We start from the raw sequence: 20569 nt of genomic DNA on the forward strand, positions 1-20569 counted from the left end.
GTTTTCTCAATTAATGGTTTAATTGTTTGGTCCATAAAATATCAGGAAATAATGAAAAAAAAAAACTGTCTGACAAACAGTCCCAACGTTCAGTTTACTAAAAGACGAAAAAACAGCAAGTGCACACATTTGAGAAGCTGGAAGCATTAAATGCTTGGCTTTTTTGCTTTAAGATTGGTTGATGATTTTTTTTTTTTTTTTAATCTAATCTTAAACAGCCTTACAGCCAGCACAAACATAGATACAAAGAAAAATTGATATTTTACGAGGTGACCAAGAATGCATCACCAGGCCCGGTGCTGCTCAGAGCTCTCTCCTCTCATCCTTTTGTGTCTCCCGTCCAATCAGCGCTCAGATGCGGTTTGTCGGCTGCTCATTGGTCGCGAAGGAGGAAGATGCGACGGCCATGGAGAATAGATTGGGGATTTCTCAAATCGTCCTGTTGATGTGATTGATACGGTTTAATCGTTTTCATGTGCTGACACTTTGCGGTATGTAGCGTCAGGCGTCTGGATTCGCATCCACTGTTCGCTCCTCGGTTTTGGTAAATATATATTTTTTTCTTTGTGTTTTGTTGGATCGCTTGATGTGATGTCGGGCCCGTCGCTCTGCCATGTAGGTGAAGTCACTCCCTAGTGATGTAGCTTCGGGTTATGACACTGGTAGAGCTATCACTGAAGGTAAGGACACGCTGAAACGACGCTTAGACACAATAAAGTCGCCTCATTGGTTGTTATTAGAATCTGATTTGACTTGTAGTCCCCAGTTTCCGTGATACTTGACCTGTGGGCCTAATAATGGACGGGCTGCCTGGTTCAGCAGGAGCTACTTCACATTGTAAAGCTGTGAAAATGAATGAAAAGCAAAACTGTTAAGACTTGAGAGACATGACATGAAGACATGAGTCTAATACTGTGCATGATGGGTTTAAAATTACACCCATCGTTTTATATAGAGGTCGAAAAGTGAACTGAAATGAAATATCTATTCCTGTTACTGCCTTTTTAAATAATGCTTCTCATAAATATGTATATGTATGTCTAGTTTTAATGTTATATTAACATTGTTTGGAGGATGATAAATAGAAAATACATTTACATATTCGGATGTATGCAGGTGAACCTAAAGAATGTGTGTGTTTAGTTAGTAAAGCTGCCCCTTTCCTTCTTATAGGTGCTGCTGTGTGAACGATGCTCGAGCGATGTCTGATGTTGAGGCCACGTACGCAGACTTCATTGCCTCTGGCAGGACGGGACGTAGGAACGCCCTGCACGACATCCTGCAGAGTCCCACCGACCCCGAGGGACGGGAGCTGCCCCTCACTCTGTCTCTGTCCCAGTTGCACATCAATGCAGGAGGGGGAGGTAAACTACTGTGTTATACTGTAATATGCAACACTGTGAGTTTACCAATATTATGTATTCACGAATGGAAGTTTGTAGTAGTTTCTCCTTTGGGGATATCCTCAGGGGATGGAATACATGCGTTGCTTTAGTGTTTCTATTCAAATAATGGGTTTGATGTGGACTTGGGCCTGGCTACAAAGTGTAACACAGTAGCAAGTAGAAATAGTGGCACTGTATGTAGTGTCTTGTCTTCGAAAGCAGTTCAGGTTAGCCACAGAGTTCTGTGGTCACAGTTCAGTGTTACTGAGGCTCAACACGGAAACCACCTCCTCTGTCCTCTTTATTTTAGTCTCTCTCAAAAAAAAAAATCTTGCATGTTGTTTTCTGTTTGCATCTGAGCAGACATTGTGGCCACATACTATCTATGACCTAACTGTGTCATCGGCATACATTTACTGTAACTTTAGATTTCATGTGAGTCTCTATTTATACGCTAAATACAAGCAAGGTTACAGAGAATGATGCTGCCTCTCTTTTACAAGTTTTCCATCATAGTTTGGCTGATCGTGAACATTAATCATGACGGACAAATCTTTTTATCTTCATCTAGTGCGCTTTCATAGTAATTCTGTAAGTGCGTACTCAGAGTGAGGGTCTTTATTCTCCAACAAAGTGAGACAAACAGTGTTCTAAAAGTTGTCCCGCTTCATTAGGCAACATTAGAAGCTTCCTCTGAGAAAGTTCATTATCGGTTCACAAAATGGGGGGTTATGTTCTCAACTGCCCGTACAGTCAAAATGCTTCAAATATGGGATTCACAGTTATATTCTTAATCTGCTGGTGTGCAGGCATAAGTTGAAGGTGTACTGCTGTATCCTAAATAAAGAGAGACAGTCTTGAAGAAAAAAGACTGGGTTGACACTTTCGTCAGCCTTTCTGCTGCTGTGTGGCAATTACAGACCCTGATATTTATATTTAGTTTTGAAGCATGCAGAAGCTAGACAACATAAGCTTTCAAAATTAGATTATCATCATTTCCAAGTTAAGTTAGATTTTTGTTGTTTGCTTTTTCTGACCTACTGTACATAAAGTAAGCTGCACAGCTGCAGAGGTTTGTGGCTTAGTGTTACAGAAACAGTCTACACTAACAGTCTGTCAGTCTTTTGTGAGCTGCTGTGTCCATGTTGATGGCCCATAAGTTAAACATTTCTCCTTTTCCTCCTTTTTCTGCAGAGGGAGACAACACAGAGGACAGCCAGAGCTCCTCCTCCTCAGCACAGAGGGATGCTGAGCAGAGGAACAGCTAACCTGTATGTGTGACGTGTGTGTTATGTCTGATGAATTTTGTTTGTCCAAAGTGGGCTGGTAGCTGCAGGGTAGCACCACCACTGCTGAGGTGCCTATAAGCAGGGCATTGACACCCAAAAATTCCACTGTAGAAGCACTGTGCTGTGATGTGATCATCCAGCGCTCTCCTGTCCCTGTGGCTCTGCTGTGCAGTAGAATAACATACTGATTGCAGGCTGTTTTTCTGAGTCGGTGGGAGCAGAAAGACACATTTGTAACTCTTGTAAAGCTGATTTTACTTTCAGTCTTAGTTACTAAACACACAGGTTGGATGCTGGGAATGAAAAGAGGAAACAGAGAGAAACTGTGTGAGTTTTGTAGTAGTGTAAGCAATTTGTAAGACCACTGAGACGTGCTGATGTAATGGGCCACAGTGGGAGTAGCATGTTTGTAGAGGTAGTGATGCTGATAGAGATTATAATGCCAGTTAATGGCTTGTGCTTCCTTTAAATTGACAATACTGTAGAGGGAATTGGACTATTCAGCTGTAGTAGAGCTGGAAAACACCATCAGCAGGGTCTGGTTACTGAAAGATGAACTTTTTCTGTAGATTTTGTTGAAGTCTGAACAAAATCCAGATGTGTACTGTATGTTAAACTGGCCTATGTTGTAGAAAGCAGCAGACTAGCACTGGAAAGGTGGTGTGGCACTGGCAGTCAGGAAGGATGACATATTTTACTGGTTCAGTGGTTAAAAAAAGGAAATGATGATGGTGTACTACTGTATCTTTTAAAATGTTTATACTTTTTTTCGTTTTTTACTTTTGTAATGATGCCATTATAATCACAACAACAAAAGTCGAGAATTAGACGAGAGGATCGATACCAACCTCATGTCTGTATGTTAAATATGTGGCTGGAGTCAGCTGAAGGTTAGCTTAGCACGAAGACTGGGAAAGAGGGGAAACATATCCGAGGGCAACAAGAATCCACCAGCGCCTCTAAAGTTCACTAATTAGTATGGTAGCCATTATCCAACTAAAATATTTCTTGGTTGCCAGGCAACCAGCGGAGACTCAATTGTTTTCACACTTAAGTTTCTGAATGAATTAAACAAATGAGGCAGAACAAGTTAATTACTGAGCTTCAGAGGTGATGATAAGGAGCATTGATTAGCCCACAGATTAGCTAAGTGTGTTCCTCCATTCCCTGTTTGTGTTGTTCATTAACGTACTTCAGTCCCCTGATAACGGAGCACTGCTGCCTTTTTTCTTGTTTTAGGAAACAGGTCGAGCTAAGCTAGTTAGCTAAACCAAGCCGACCAGCTGCCAGCTCCAGCTACATAATGTCTCATACAGGTGTGAGAGTGGCATTGATCTTCTCATCACATCATCTCAGCAGTAAAGTACATTTCCCCAAAATGTCAAACTAAGTCCTTAAATGCAATACTCAGTGGAGCTTCCAGTACGTAAAACATGTTTGTGTGACAGTTTCTGTCTCCGACATTGAGGCTGAACTACATTCCTGCTGCTTTGTGTAACAACGGTAACATCCCATAATCATCACCCATAAAGACCATCGTGCATGCACTTTTGAAACTGTGTATTTTGTCATTTTGCTCCCCAGTTTTACGGAGTATAATCTTACTGTAAGACTGCAGCTTGACTGTGTCTCATTCTTACTCATGCTGATGACATTAGGGTGAATAAAATATATCTCTTTTTTATGATACTCATTCAGTCAGGTTTTCAGATTGTAAACTGCCATGTGACTGTATAGTGACTCTGCCGCTTCAACTACACTGTGTAAACCCAGATGTTCATAGTTCAGCATGTAGACATATGGCAGGTGCATGATTCTGCTAAATGTGTAGGTGTTTGTCTGACTATAACCATATTTTCTACTTCTTGTGTCAACAAAAAAAAAGTCAAATAAATAATGGATGACAGTAAAATGCCCAGTTTCTTGTGTTGATGTACTTCAGCAATTTGGCCAGCAGGGAGCACTGTAGGAGAATTTATTAAAACTGACATTTAAACATGTATTATGCACAAAATGTGGTAGAAAAAAAATATTTATGTTTAACACTCATGTTTCCATTATCAACAGTTCCATGAGATTAAAAAAAATAATAATAATAAAAGGAAAAGTGATAGGCCACAGGACACGTGATGGTCCTTATTTTTATGAAATATTGTAAAACTATCTCTTGAAGTTAGCAGGTTTGTTTTTGTACATAAAGGCTTAAAAAACCATCTGTCTGCTGAGCCCCTGTGTGTCTGAGTGTGTGTGTGTGTGTGTGTTGCTTATTATGCAAATAATCATTAGACAATCGTACCAGGAAGTTTCAGTAAGAAAGAAAAATCCCCGACCAGTTTCTCTAAGTTCCTCATTCTGGTGAGTAACAGTCCATGTCGACTGGCTGACCCACTTGTCAAGCCAAACACCACCAGCCTGACAGTCAGTCAGTCTATAACTCAGTCTGATGAAAAACTCAGAGAGGACGTCTGAGGACTAAAAGACTTCCAAAAACTCTGGATTAACCATTTCTTTAAGCAGGGTGGGATACACAGTGAGAGAGGTAAGCACAAATACATGTGAAGTGTGAATGAAAGCAGTCAGAATTGTATGAGGTCATTTTGCACTATCAGAGGCTGTTCATACACCTTCTCCCACACACAGACACAGAAGTGTCAGTTTAATTTGCACAAATTAAACACAATTGGTAAATGTTACCTGGAAATTCAATCCATTTCAGAAAGTTTCTTTAAATACTTTTAATTTGAAAAATATTTCAGTTATTGTAAGGTGTAAAAGAGAGTTTTACCCTCAGATTTCAGTGTGAATGCTTGTATTAAACATTAAGTATGATTTGTTATGGTTTTGACCAACGCCTGTTATTAAAAGAATATTGAGAAAATATTGAGAAAATGAATAAATCACCAGTTTGACTTAATTTAATGTAGGCTTCAGGTGGCATTGCTGCAAATGTGACCAGACCTATCAATTAATTGCACCAAATTCCACGCTGGGTTATTTCCTCTCCTCTGTTTCCTTTCATTTCTCCACCTCCCCAGTCTTTGGCTCAGCCAGGAGGAAGGAGAAAGTTTGTATGTTCGTCACTGCATAGGGCCTTCAGTGTGTGTGTGTGTGTGTGTGTGTGTGTGTGTGTGTGTGTGTGTGTGTGTGTGTGTGTGTGTGTGTGTGTGTGTATGTGTATGAGCAGGCTCCTAATCTGTTTAGACCTTTGGTTTCCGGCTGGTTGCTGACTGTCAAGTTAAAAATATAACTGAGGGACTAATGCAACAAAGCACATAACAACCCAGTGATAAACCACCCAGCAGTGGGTTGTAACACTTTAATTCACTCTTTTTTTTCACATTTTGTCAACAACAAAGGCTCATGGCTCACAATTGTCTATAAAATTTTGTCAGTGTTTTCTTGGGATTTGCTCTCTGTCATTTCAGTTTGGAAACCTGTATTTTGAAGGGTTAAGTTCCATTCATGGTTTTCAGGTGAGCCCCTTTCCTGTTTGCCATTAGGTTGATGGTGATTGAACCTTTTTGTCTCTGACTCTTGTCTAAACAATCAACACAAGTATACACGTACCATTATGTTGTAGACAAGCGTAAATGCAAATGTGTGTGACACTATCAGTGGAGATGTGTGTGACACTCTCAGGGAGAGTGTCAGTCACCACTTTGGTGCAGTCTAAAATATCTCAGCACACATTCATGTTCTCCTCAGGAGGAAGCCTTCTGTCTTTGGTGATTCTTTGACTTTTTTCTATAGTGTCACCAACAGATCAGAAGTTTCCTTTATCCAGTGAAATGTCTTAACATCCACTGGAAATACCAACATGAAATACTTATTGCCCTTAGGGGCTGAATCTTAGTTCCACACAGATCCACTGACTTTCATCCTTGCACCATCTCGCCGCTAGTTTTCATGTAGCAGCGCCATCACCAGGTCAAAATTTCAGATAGTTCAGTACTTTATCACCAAAAACCAGTGAAACAACGTTCCCAGGATAGTGGCAGATTTTTGTTTCCTGACAGTCTAAGTCAGACTCAGGTCTTTGTCATGAATAGCGACCTTTGCATGCTACACAAACATGTAGAATGTCATAAACATATGAATTTCCTCAGGAACAAAAATACAATCATGTTGTGAACACGTTTAAGTGAAGAGATGTGTGATTAACATGTCTTTTCAGCTGCTTATGGAGGTTATAAAACTAAAGAAGTGTTAATGTTTAGGATTCTTCCTCTTCACTGGTTCCTCTTGACCTTTTCCTGCCTGTTTTCTGACTGGCCAGACACCATTTCCTGTAAAATCCATCATCCACTGAAAACCTACATTCTCAGTTTCCTGCTGTTTTAGAGAACACTCATTGTCCTGCAGGACTTAGTAAGTGTGTTCCTCCTTTCTCAGTTTGTGTTGCCAAGTCATGCGCTTCAGATTCCCACTGAAACAGCAACAGTGTTGTGTTTATTATTTTAGAAAAAGGCGTTGACTTATGGCCAGCATGTACCTCTGCTGCTGTGACACTTCAGTTTCACTGTGTGGTATCAATAAAGTTGATCTTATCTTATCTGAGATCAGGACTTTGGTGCTTAGTTATGCTGCTTTTGTAAAAGTCTGAACTGTGATTCCACCATGTCAGACTCATGCACTGTAAGCAAAACATCTGCAATTAAGTTGATGATTGACACACACACACACACATTAGGTCTGGGCTTTGGTCCGCAGGTGGACTACTGGTCCTGACAAGGGAGGTTTTTACACTGGCAAAAGACGCAAAAAAAATAGATGCACACAGACGCACACTCAGAGACGGGCTGAATAAGTCAGCCCGTTCATTGTTTGAACCAAAAAAAAATCTGTGTTAATTTAAACATTACCAAACACCAAAACTGAGAAAAGTCAGAAGAGATAAACAATGAGGAAGTGAATACTCAGTATCTGACCTCTATTATATTAGATTAAAAGTTTATCTAACCAAGCTGGGAAACTGGTTAAATATTCTCTAAAGGGTCCAAAGTTTGGATATAAAATGTGAAAACAACAGCTTCTCCTGGATGTGAACTTTAATAAAAATATTTGTTTTTCTCTGTCACGTGTGTGTGTGTGTGTGTGTGTGTTAATAGATATTTCTATATTTCTATTATAAAAATCGTATAATATGCCAGGACTAGTTCCACAAAAATTAACCATAACTATTGAACATTATTGTGGACATTTGGTGCATAAAATAAGTTTATAATTGTAAATTTTGGCAAGGTGCATATGTGGGACTGTGTGTGTCCTTGAAACTAAAACTCTCCCTGAACCTTTATGCCTTTCTATGCCTACAGAGCTACGTACCATATTGCATCAAAAGTGACCAAAATTTCATGTCACACTGATTATTTTCTAGATTTTAGGCTGTGGTCACTGAAACCTTCACACCTCCTCTGAAACATCACACAGGAAGCATTGCTTGAAGTTTTATTTTTTTCTTGTGAGGGAGAGATTGGTTGGTCATTTAGTTTTGTATGTAAGCATCAGCATTTGTGGGCTTTAACACAGAAAACGGCAGCAATAAATATTTTATTACACTCAATAAATAAATAAATTTCAGCTGAGACACATGATGATGGAATGAGATGCAATCCTACTTCCCACGAAAGCAAAATACATATTAAATATCTTTTGGAAGGAGACAGAACTCCTGCATGGATTAGTAATGGTCAAAGTAGATTCACTCAAGTACTGTACTCAGGAACAATTTTGAGGGACTTGTACTTCCAGAGAATTTCCATTCTAAGCTTCTTTTTACCTCTACTCCACTGCATTTCAGAGGAGAATATTGTACTATTTTACTGCACAACATGTACATGTCAGCTATAGTTGTTAGTTATGTTTAGACAACTAAAGAATAGATAAAGAAGAAAGGAATAGATATTTTTTAGATATTACATTACACATACACATTACATCTCAGTCAAAATGGTCAGAGTGCAAAGTTTAATTTCCAGAGGAATTTATACAATTTCAAACTTCATAATTGAGAATCAGACCCCATGTTTTGGGTCTGTATACAAACTACCGTTATCTGAGATGCTTCTTTTCTTTGGAAAGAATGTAAATACTGACTTTCAGATTTATCTCTGAGTATTTTGCATACACCATTGCAACTCTCGGTACCTTCTGCACCTTACAGGCTCTGTTCACCTCTTATACACACACATAGTGATCCATCATGTGATGGACCGACCAGTAGTGAAAAAGAGTCATTTCGATATCAAGCGCTGCAATGATAGATGTGCAGTGTTTTTACTGCTGCTCCTGATGTAGCGTCACTATCAGGTGTGGGGTTTGGATCAGGTGGTGCTCAGGTCATTTGTATGTTAAATACAAAGCAGACTGTGATTTAAAAAGCTTGTTAATCTGTCAAGTAGAGAGTTTTTAAAAATCAGTGTAATGGTCCTTTTACAGAAGAATTCCTTCATATTTTGGGTGTGGCCTGGTCACAAAGTGGTAGGCCTCACCAGTGTATATGTGGACTTCCTCTGACTTTTTTAAACATGAAAAAGGAAAACATTATGTGACTGTTTTAGCTCTGTATTATTTTTACATTCCAAAACTGAGAAGTCACAGGTGTTTGATACCAAACATTTTACGTTTCACCAGGTCAAACCACTAGTTGTTTGTTTCAGCTCCAGCAGCTGTAAATGGTAAATGTGTAACAGTCCAGTTCACTCTTCCTTTTTCTCACTTCCTCCTGCAGGCAGGATGGGCTGTATGAAGTCCACGCTGAGCGAAGGTCTGAGCGCAGTTGTGGAGGGGAAGATCAGCCAGCAGACTGTACGTACCGACCAAACGCACTATGTCAGAGACCCCACCTCCAATAAAAAAAACAACATAGTAAGTAGTCAGACAGCTGGGCTAAACAACACCCGAATTGTGATCTAAAAATAGGCCATTCATTTCTGCCAAAAAAAAAAAGTGGTATGATGCTGATCTTAACACAAAGTAAAAAGCTAAAGGAAAATCAAAGCATTAATGTATTTTATTGTTTTACACAATGTTAAAATCTTATTTAATGGAGAATGTAAAATTCAGACACACCCTTTCCTTCTGATTTGGAAAAACAATAACTCACACAACAAGAAAGGATAAGAAGGAAATTAACAGATAGAAGTGACAGATGTGTCTGTTAAAATAATGGATGAGAGATAGATAGAATATTATTATTGTTGTGTTAGATTCAGATTTTCACATCTTTGTTATCATAAAGCATTTACTTTGTTTCTGATTCTGAAAACTCCTGGTCTGTCTTTGCAGAATAACTCCCTGCTACCTGGTCAGGTTTTCCAAAAACTGGAAGGTATGCCCCATTTTCCCTTTCTTTCTTTTTCTTATTTCATTCTTTCCTACTTAGTGACTTACTTTAAGAAAAGTATTGGTATAAAAACACATGCCTAGGAAAGCTAGGTGAGACTCTGTAATAATTCTATTTATACAGCCCTTTTACTGCCAAGTTACAAAATGATTTACATTCTTAAAACAGAATTAATTGATTGCTTATAAAACCTTAAGTATTCAAGCTTCGTTGCAGCACAGTCTGCTCAAACCTCAGTCCGGCTTTGTGCTGAATGTTAGAATGAAGTGACCAATAACTCCAATATAGTCATTTGAATGTTATACTTAAGCATATCTGAGCCTACCCTTCATTGCTACATTGTCATTTGCTAATAAATATCCAGCTAGCAAGGTTATTTCCCTAGCTAAGCTACATGTTCCACGTTAGCTTAGCTGATACTAGCATATGTTGGCCAGTGCTGAGCATTCTCCGTTAAATTATGTGTAGCCACATTACATGGACCCTAAAATGAAAACACTGTAAAATTAAATATATAAGCTCAACTGAGTAAGAGCTGGTGTAAAAGGTTATTTATGATTGACACTATTGGCAGTTAGCGAAGTACAATTATGGGAACATGCTGACCAAGACTAGTGCTCACTTACTCATGCCAGCTCAAACATGAATGAAGATGATTCCTTGAGTGTGTTGAGGAAGTGTCACGCCAGTTGCAGTCACACTTTCAACATTTAGTTAAAGTTGCCAGTGAGATCATCTGCAGTCACTGCTTGTGGGTTTGTTCATCAAGTCTTTAACCTTTGTCTGAGATTACTTTATAGTATGAATGCTTGCCCTGCAGCATCACACACATAATGCATCCTCGTTGTTGATAATTGAGCTGTACACCCATTTGTTTTGCTGCACAGTGTTTAACATGTCAATATCTTTTTCTGTTTCATCTCTCAGAGCAAAGGGGGGTTGGCAAAATAGTGGTCGGCCTTTACCCGTACGAAGCCATTCACCCGGATGACTTAGGGTTCAAGAAAGGGGAAAAGATGAAAGTCTTAGAGGAGTGAGTGTCTGATGTTGATATTAACTTGTGTTCATCCAGGAAATGTCATTCGTCACTTACTAATACTGCATCATGTAAGGCGAGAACCGAAGACGAAAGCACAAGCTGCAAAACGGAGCGCTGTTTAAACTGCATTACATGAGCAGACCGTCAAAGTGCATCCGCTCATTCTCAACCCTGACAGACTGAAATGGTTGGTGCATCATTACAGACTCTTGCGTCACCAAAAAGTGTTCAAAATCACAAAACATAATTTAAATTCTAAGCGAGATATGACTGTCTCAAAAAGATATTTCAGGCTGAATTTGAGGAAACATCCAATGAATGATGCTTTAGACATGCAGAAACGAGATTTCAATTTGGTACATCCATTAAAAACAATATTCCACTCATACATTCCAAGCATCATATAAGTAAGAAAAAAAAAGTAAGAACAAAAACAAAACAGAATATATGATGTTTTTAGTCAGTAGAAAATGATTTGTTGCACTTTTAAGCTAATGAAGTATAATTTAATGGAAAAATAAGATTCAAAAGCATTTTAGGAGACCTGGGATTTACAGAAGCCGCTCTGTAAACACTGGCAATCAAAGAAAAAGTATAACTGTGCTAAAATGAATTGATATTCACTGCAGACGTGGCGAGTGGTGGAAAGCAAAGTCACTGACAACCAACAAAGAAGGATTCATCCCATCAAATTACGTCGCTCAGGCTGACACCATGGAAACAGAGGAGTGAGTAGCTTCATCTAAATAAATGACTTCAGATTCTCAATAAATGACTTTTAGTTTGTTTTTTTTGTTTTTTACATTTTGTTTCATACTGACACTTACAAAATTGTACATTGTATGAAAAGACTTAATCTACGACAATTTAAAAATGAGACATATGTCCATTTTATGTAGTCAGTGAGTTTCCTGTTCATTGCAGCTGGTTTTTCAAGGACATCACAAGAAAGGACGCAGAGAGGCAGCTGCTGGCTCCAGCTAACAAACCAGGCTCTTTTCTTATCAGGGAAAGTGAAACATCAAAAGGTACAGAAATTACAACAGCACTGAGAGGCAGAGATAGGTTCACAAACAACCTCCACTTTCAGCATATGTATTTCAAACAGTGCTCCTACTTCATTTAAACCATTTGAACTGCCCATGAGTCAGTCTCTTTCATTTTATGTTGTTTTTTTTTCTCACAGGGAGTTACTCATTGTCCATCAGAGACATTGACGCCCAGAGGATAGATTCAGTCAAACACTATAAGATAAGGATGCTGGATAATGGCGGCTGCTACATCTCTCCTAAAATATCATTCCCTGACATTGGCACTATGATCAAACACTACCACAGTGAGTACAACTCTGGAATAGATGAACTTAAAAAGTGCAAAAGAGTACTGTAGTTCATCACTGCGGCAAGAAGAGAAGCAACTGGACGTCCGCAAAACCAAGATCAGAAAAACGGACAGGAAACAGGTTTAATATCTCTTATCTAAAATTATGACACCCACTTTAATATGTTTGCAAAACATGTTATGAAATAATGATTTCATTATTGATTAGACATTTACTTAAGATTAAAAATAGTTTTCATAGCTTAAATAAATAGTTTGACAAAATACTCAAGAATTTAGATGAGAAGATTGAAGGAGGTGATTGGCTGAGCAAAGCATAAAAACTACATGCAAGCAGCAGAGCTAGTCTGGTAGACTCTTATAAACATGTTGTATGTGCTTTGTTTAGTCTGTACACAGACATAGCCTTGGCTGGTTTCCTGATCCTGATGCTCTCATCAAAAAAGATGATTTGAACAAGACTTGTGTTATGTTATTCATCATCAACACATATTGAACACTAAAGCATATATACAGTAGTTCTCAGTGTGCATTCGTGTTTGTGTTTGTACCTGTGTACCTCAAAGGCAAAGCCGATGGCCTGTGTCGTAAACTGGACCGTCCATGCGTAAAACCCAAAGCTCAGAAACCGTGGGATAAAGATGCCTGGGAGATTTCCAAAGAGTCTATTAAGATGGTGAAGAAACTGGGAGCAGGGCAGTTTGGAGAAGTCTGGATGGGTGAGTAAAGAGACCATTTTTACCTTCATTTAATCAATAATGTTGACTAGGAACGCATTCTTATGTCTAAGAGTAGATAGAGGGTGAAATTGGAAAGGGAGGGGCCCTCTGTTCCCTGAATGACATACACTACATTAGCTATGCTGCTGGGAGTTTTACATTCCTGCAGGTTTGACAAAGCTGGATTGGAATTAGGGGACATAACAAAAGACAGCACATAGGCCCCATCAGATCAGAGGGTTAACTGTGGTGGTGGTAGTAACACCACCTATGTAAAAGAGTTTCTGATGAGGAAATAAATTCTCATGTGTGTCTACCGGCAGTAGACAGTTATCTGAATTTAGCAGCTTCACTGTTTGTCACCACCAGTAAATCATCAGCTCGTGAGCAACATGCTAGTGAATAGCATTTTTCATAGATGGCTAGTAAAAATTTCTCCGTAGTTTCTGAAAACAAAAAAGAGGAAGAGGACACAAGCTGCTTCTTCTTCTCAAGGCTTTTGAAATTTCGCAAATTGCAAATGTGAGAAATCAAACAGTGAGAGGCTGAAAGAGCAGTAACACCACATATTCACCCACTTTAATGATGCAAATAACTAGAATTTCACTGAAATGTAGAGATTCTGTTTAGGGCAATGTAGGGATTATTTCAAATATAATTTTGGCAAATGCAAACATCAGTAACATCTCTGATGTGAAAAATGAAGCTTCCACACAATTACACCAACCCCACCCCGATTCATGTCTAACAGCACTTTTAAATATAGACTGCAAAAGGCACAGTTTAGTGATTGTGTAAAGAGGAAACACGTCTTTCGTTTAGTTTAGCAGCTCCAAGGATTTCAGATTCCTTTCTCTTATTACTGTAATTTCAGAGACAGCAGATGTAAAGAGTACAGGGAAGTGGCCCTCCTTCCCGTAAAACAAAAATCACTTCTCCAGTTCTGCATTAGGTGTGTTACATAGTTATGCTGAGTATTTACACTCATGCATCTGTAGTAAAAACCTGGCTCAGAAAGTGTTATCAATGTCATCATCTATGGAGGAAATGTTGGAGTCTGAAGGGAGATTTGCATTGGAAGTTTGGGAATGGTGATCACACATACCAACACACACACTCACACACACACACACACACACACACACACTCACACACATATATATATATTCCAGAAAGTGATGTGGTATGGAGAACTATCAGAATATTACAGTTCAAGGCTTGGTCAAGTTTCCTTTTAATATGCCATTACTAACAAAAAAAAACATATTCTTGTGAATTACACAAGTACTTACACAACCGCTGCTGCAATTCTTTGAAACAAGACGGAGGTAGTGGGGGTAGGATTGTGTTTTGCTACCACTGCAGTTGAAAAAAAAAAAAAAAAACGAATCCAGTTTCATTTTAGGAAACAGTTTCAGTTTCATAAATATCCCACTACTGCCACCACCTGCCCACACCTGCTCTTCCCTCTTTTCCCGTGTGGGTTCCTCATCTTTTCTCTTACTGTTTTGAGTGCTTCATGCTGATTACCAGGCTGTGTACATGCAGTGGGATAGCAGTATGTAACACAGATATCCACAGATATCTGGTACTATACTATATGATGTTCAGGTCTCCCATAAACAATATGCAGATTAACATGTAACCTGATGTGCTGAAGTGTTAAACGTTTCCCCCCCATTGCCTAGAGTGCACTATTACATAAATGTGTGTGTCCAGGAAATTGTGTGTTTCCATCGTATTGCGTGCCAATAGCATCAAAAAGAAATAAATAAAAATCTAAGATTATCTGAGCTTGGACTTGAAGTCTTTTACAGAAAGCCTGGGTTGCAATCTGAAGGTGCAGAGCTCTAAATATTTGGGGGCCTTTACAAAAGATGTACAGACAGATGTATTTGTGGAAAGATGGAACTGAATTGCATAGTGGGAAATGTGGGGTTCAGTGTTTAATCCACAGACTAAAAGTTGGAATATCTCAGCCTATGCTGCATCAGTTTACAGAAGTGCAATACTGAATTTCTGCTCTGCCCCTTTAAACTGCTCAAACTTGCATAAAAAAACATATTTGTTCATAACATCATGCAATATTTCAGCTCCAGCCTCAGTTTATGAGGATTAAACTAAATGTATTCAAATCTAACAACTGAAGCAAACAGCTGTGACATTTTTCTCTGCTCACTGAACCTTAAACACTATTTATAGTCCGTCTTATTTGCATTTTTTTCTCACCATGACAACACTTTCCGCGGAAAATGGCATAACTGCTAAATACAGCGCAATGTTGCACCTGAAAACAGTGACTCTACATGTAATGGTATTTAATCATGGTTTTACACGTTAAAGATTTAATAAAGATTGTTCAAAAAGTAATGACTAAAACAAAGATGTTTAGCAGAGCCATGCAGCATGTCGAGCAGATGATTTCATACTTTCTTGGAAATGGACTAATATTCTCCATTCCCCCACCTCTCCCCTTCTCTTTCTGCATGACCAGCTTATTACAACAACGCGACCAAAGTGGCGGTGAAGACTCTGAAGCCAGGCACCATGACACCTGAGGCCTTCATGGAAGAAGCCAACGTCATGAAGACGCTGCAGCACGACAGGCTGGTGCGGCTCTACGCTGTCGTCACCAAGACAGAACCCATCTACATCATCACGGAGTTTATGGCAAACGGTAAATGAGCTTTGTGTTTAGCATTCGTAGGTGACACTCCGATTAATGCAGCAGCACAATAAGCTTATATTATTAAGAAATGTCAGCAGCTTTGTGTTGTGACATCCAGCATTCATGTGACCACACAGGTGATCCTTTGACGTCCTTCACAAAGGGAGATTAGCAGGTTTAGGCGTACAAGACACTGACATTGCTTCCTCTTCTGTCTTGTCTGTAGGCAGCCTGCTGGACTTCCTAAAGAGTGATGACGGGTGCAAGCTGCAACTACCCAAACTCATCGATTTCTCAGCACAGGTGACTTTTCACACAGGCCTTAGTATGCTGTTTTGCTTTTTCACACTGCTCACTCCCCTCATGATTGTGAAACATACGGCGCGTCACTGTTTCCATTGTTGAACTGAAAGGAGGAACAGTAACTAAAAGTAAATATCTGACTCTTCACTGTTAAATTCCACAGACATGGCTGCTCTGTGGCAAGAGCCCACTGAGAGGCTGATGTTACTAAATGTTTTTTATCCGGTGTAGGCAGAGCTCACAGTTGTTCTGATTATAATTAGTAATTATTTGTGATTTGATGCATCCATCATTTCAGAGCTAGACTCACCCTGAAATGAAGAATAAGAAGCCAAGACAACACAAAGAGTGTTTATATACACTATCAATCAAAACACCACAGTTTTTTATTGTAATTCAAGCAGTTCAAGTCCAATGAATAGCTCGAAATGGTACAAAGGTAAGTGGTGAACTGCCAGAGGTTAAAAAAAAAAGTAAAGTTGCAGCAACTTTTCTTGATTAGGAAGGAAGCGTGATGATCTGGGGCTGTTTTGCTGGATCCAGGGTCAGTGACTTGTACAGAGTGAGAGGCAACCTGAACCAAAATGGCTTACCACAGCATTCTGCAGCACCATGCAGTACCCTCTGGTATGCACCTAGTTGGTCAGGAGGTTCATCCTACAGCAAGATAATGACCCAAAACATAAGTCCAAGCTATGCGGGAAACTACCTTAGGAAAAAAGAACAAGATGGTAAGCTTGAAAACATGGAGCGTCCAGCACAGTCTCCAGACTGAAACCCCATCGAGCTGGTTTGGGATGAACTGGACAGAAGAATGAAAGCAAAGCAACCTACAAGCAGCACACATTTATGGGAACTTCTGCAACAGAGTTGGGAAGAACTTTCTGAAGAATATTTCATTTCCATTGTAGATTGTTCCATTGTATATCAGATATATATAAGCTGTTCTATGCTTTCATTTCAGAGTACAATGAGTAACTGTTGATGCAAAAATGGGAAATTTACGAACAGTCAAGCACTCAATTCAGCACATTATTTATCGATTCTCTATGAATAGCACACAATTACATAACTATTTCCATGACACTTCCCAGAAAATCAATTTCTTTATGATTTCCAGTGACTTGTACAGACTTGCAAAATAAAGCAAAAGTGTGTTTTTCCCTATGTATTCTTGAAAAGCAGAAGATAACTGCTAATTCTTAATGTGGTTTTCGGAGCATAACGAAAGGTTAGATGAGACATTAATAAATTTACACTATGAAGCAAAAATAAGAAAACACTCTTGAATAAAAATATAGAAGAAAAAAGAAAAACATGGTTTGCTAGAGAATTTTTAGTCAGATTTATTGAGTATAAATAAATGATTAGAATTTTCCTTGCCAATAATTTGTTAGGTGGCTTTTGTACGAGAGCTGGAATTAGCCATTATTTTCATTACCTAATTGAGTTATTAAGATGTTAAAATAATTTAAAAAGCCTACAAGTGGCAATTCCTGCTCCTCCTCTATTTAAATGAAGTTTGGGATAACTGTCACACCGAGGCATTCATGCACATTCTATTTTTTCTCTTGCTGCTGCAGATAGCAGAGGGGATGGCATACATAGAGAAGAAGAACTATATCCACAGAGACCTGAGAGCAGCTAATGTCCTGGTGTCAGAGAGCCTGCTCTGTAAAATAGCTGACTTTGGACTGGCAAGAGTCATAGAGGATGATGAGTACAGTGCCAGAGAAGGTAAATTTGTCCCTGTGTGTGTATGTACTTTTAAAATCAGGAATATGTGTGTGTCTCCATTTTTGTCTTGAGTTTTTTTTTTTTTTCTCATCACAAATGACCCGATTAACTCACTGGATGCTTGTGACACATTACAGTAAAAATCCCCTTTCGAGAGCTAGTAAGCAGAATATGTTCCTTATTTGAAAAGAACATGGTATTGTGTGACAAGCCAGACACTTTTGGTTTTTATACCGGTTCATTATCATATTTGCTCACCCCACTATGACCAGTGCCTTTGATAGCCACAGACCACACGCAGCCTCTGTTTCCTTTCATATTCACACCAGGTTAGGACACTGACAGGGTCTGGTATGCAGCACTGCACAGAGAGATAGGTGAGAGAAAATGCATGTGTCGGCTCGGCTGATCACTGAGCTGAAACCAGGAAACACGTAAACCTCCCATTACATGTTACACAGACAGAATGGGCGAGCTGTGCAGGAATGTTATTAACATGAATCAATTCTAATGCTCATTTACAGATTTTAGTAACAGAATCTCTGATATCCCTGAAGCATATTCCTTGTGTTAATGGTGACATGAAGTGCATGTTTGTGTGTGTGTGTAACTGTGTGTGTGTTGTCCACAGGGGCTAAATTCCCCATTAAGTGGACTGCTCCGGAGGCCATTAACTACGGCTCTTTCACCATCAAGTCAGACATGTGGTCCTTCGGAGTTCTACTCTACGAGATTATCACCTACGGGAAAATCCCCTACCCAGGTAAACATTAATGAGACTACATGTCATTATGGTGTATCATTATTATTATTATTATTATGACTACTGCTACTTTTAGAAACAAAAATTGTTCTGTTTACTTCACTACATTTATTTGAGAGCAGGGCCTGTATAATAACAATATCTGATAAATTTTTTTTAAACAATTCTGATAATGTTTTGAAGTAATATGTTTTTTTTTTTTTTTTCAAATTTGAAGTGAAGGAAATAAATTGATTACACTGATCATGTTGGAAGGCATTAATCTGACATTTACTGCCCTCTACTGGAGAATTTTTATTCTGCATGGAAAAAACTGCACAGAATGCACTGTCGCTTTGTGTGTAGTATTATCATGGAGTAGATTGACCCTTCTATTCCTTCAACTATGCTCATTGGTCTGTGTTATATATTCCTGCTCACACTTCTGTGCCCATTTGTTTTGTCCTCAGGTATGACTAAAGGAGAGGTGATGTCCTCGGTGCAGCGTGGCTACAGGATGCCCCAGCCTGACAACTGTCCTGCTGAGCTCTACGACATCATGACGTCCTGCTGGAAAAACAAACCTGAGGACAGGCCCACCTTTGATTACATGCAGAGCGTCCTGGATGACTTCTACACTGCCACAGAGGGACAGTACCAGCAGCAACCATAGACAGAGATAAAGACAGGGAGACACTTCCAGAAAGACTTTAATATATAAATCCATGTTATGTCTGGAGCTACTTTAGTTGTGTGTCTTTATTTCTTTGTATATATGGCACATTCTGTATACATTTCTAGACTGTGATCATTACGGTTTACACAAAAGTCTTGTGCCTAGACATTTAAATGTTTTGGACCAAGCAGACTGTTTGATTTCAATATATATTTGTGTACAGAACTGAACAAATGGCAGGCATTATACAAAGAGTTTGCAAAGGTGGGATAGAATATAGGAGGCTTAGTGTCTTGACTGATTCCTGGTCTATGTAAATAATGTAATATTGGGAAAAAGGCGGTGTACAGGAATAACTTACGTTGACTTACATTGACATTACGTTAAAATAACTTACAGGTAAAACTATAAATAAACTGTAATCTGTAAATACCAATGCACAGTTCTGCAGACTTGATACACGTCTGTTCACCTTTCATACTAAACATTTCACTATTTCACTATTTGACTTCAAAATGAATTTAATGCAGAGAATGTATCAGTTTAGTGGTGTTTTTTTAGGTATTCATAAAACATAACGTGCATCTCCATGGCAGAGATTAGTGATAGCCTTTTTCAAGCAGGCACCTTGAAATTTCTGTCTGGCACATGTATGTAAAAACAGATTTACACATTGTGGTGTTCCGTAATAACATTTCCATTTGGGTTATAGGTTATTGGAGCGAATGATGCTCTACAATGTTATGACAATCCATTTTACATTTCATTGTTCATTGTCTCATAAAAGCTGCTCTAACCGTGAGACACTGATCTCCTTGTGGTGTTAACAAAAATTCAGTTATTTTAAGTAAATACTGTTGTATCTGTTGCTTGCTGTGTCATTAACCAGTGAGGGGTTGATCACGTGTGAGTGCACTTCATATTGAAGTGTTGTAGCTCTTGCTTGTTTTGTGTGTTTCAGGGCTTAAATGAGGAATCTATTGTCTTTATCATTTCATCATTTCAAATATGTTCTTTTATAATCGAAAGTGTCATCAGGTCAGACTAAGTTGCTCTGGGTGTGCAAAACTAAAAGAAACTTCAGATTAAAGTGCCATGTGAATGAATGAGCTGTTTGCTGCTTTGACACTTAATGATAATTTGAGCTGTACACTTGTTGCTGTTTGAATGAGAATGTGTACGTTTTGCATGGAGTAAAGATATATGCAGTAATTGTTTTTTGTTTTTTTCTGTTGGATGTCTTTGTAGGTTTACCTCTCATTCAAGAGATTTAGCTGTCACTCTTACTTTGAAAGACCTATCCTGAATAAATCTGTTGATTTTCC

At 38.9% G+C, this 20569-nt stretch overlaps 2 protein-coding genes across 6 annotated transcripts; both read left to right on the forward strand.

The window, feature by feature from the left end:
• Window positions 1–510: 510 nt before the first annotated feature.
• pkia (cAMP-dependent protein kinase inhibitor alpha) lies at window positions 511–2822 on the forward strand. Of its 2 annotated transcripts, none has more exons than XM_041055898.1 (3): window positions 511–544; window positions 1174–1364; window positions 2580–2822. In XM_041055898.1, exons 2-3 carry the CDS (start codon window positions 1202–1204, stop codon window positions 2651–2653), a joined length of 237 nt encoding a protein of 78 aa, XP_040911832.1. In that variant the 5' UTR covers window positions 511–544; window positions 1174–1201; the 3' UTR covers window positions 2654–2822. The 2 variants fall into 2 exon arrangements, with proteins under 2 accessions (XP_040911832.1, XP_040911831.1); XM_041055897.1 differs by having other exon boundaries at window positions 536–680.
• Window positions 2823–5039: 2217 nt separating this feature from the next.
• On the forward strand, window positions 5040–20456 carry lyn (LYN proto-oncogene, Src family tyrosine kinase). Of its 4 annotated transcripts, none has more exons than XM_041054551.1 (14): window positions 5040–5213; window positions 6100–6147; window positions 9405–9541; window positions 9962–10004; window positions 10947–11052; window positions 11688–11786; window positions 11983–12086; window positions 12245–12394; window positions 12966–13118; window positions 15613–15795; window positions 16013–16089; window positions 17673–17826; window positions 18458–18589; window positions 19039–20456. In XM_041054551.1, exons 3-14 carry the CDS (start codon window positions 9410–9412, stop codon window positions 19239–19241), a joined length of 1536 nt encoding a protein of 511 aa, XP_040910485.1. In that variant the 5' UTR covers window positions 5040–5213; window positions 6100–6147; window positions 9405–9409; the 3' UTR covers window positions 19242–20456. The 4 variants fall into 4 exon arrangements, with proteins under 4 accessions (XP_040910485.1, XP_040910488.1, XP_040910484.1 ...); XM_041054554.1 differs by having other exon boundaries at window positions 9405–9481; XM_041054550.1 differs by lacking the exon at window positions 6100–6147.
• Window positions 20457–20569: the final 113 nt, after the last annotated feature.

Source organism: Toxotes jaculatrix, chromosome 14 (assembly GCF_017976425.1).
Source record: "Toxotes jaculatrix isolate fToxJac2 chromosome 14, fToxJac2.pri, whole genome shotgun sequence".
Lineage (NCBI taxonomy): Eukaryota > Metazoa > Chordata > Actinopteri > Toxotidae > Toxotes > Toxotes jaculatrix.

What these genes read in the sequence shown, in the direction of transcription:
- pkia (XM_041055898.1), top strand. Translation starts at nt 1,202, where the DNA reads ATGTCTGATGTTGAGGCCACGTACGCAGACTTCATTGCCTCTGGCAGG. An exon ending in CATCAATGCAGGAGGGGGAG is followed by an intron (nt 1,365 to 2,579) that starts GTAAACTACTGT and finishes CTTTTTCTGCAG; the next exon opens with AGGGAGACAACACAGAGGAC.
- lyn (XM_041054551.1), top strand. Translation starts at nt 9,410, where the DNA reads ATGGGCTGTATGAAGTCCACGCTGAGCGAAGGTCTGAGCGCAGTTGTG. An exon ending in AAGATGAAAGTCTTAGAGGA is followed by an intron (nt 11,053 to 11,687) that starts GTGAGTGTCTGA and finishes TATTCACTGCAG; the next exon opens with ACGTGGCGAGTGGTGGAAAG. An exon ending in CACGGAGTTTATGGCAAACG is followed by an intron (nt 15,796 to 16,012) that starts GTAAATGAGCTT and finishes TCTTGTCTGTAG; the next exon opens with GCAGCCTGCTGGACTTCCTA.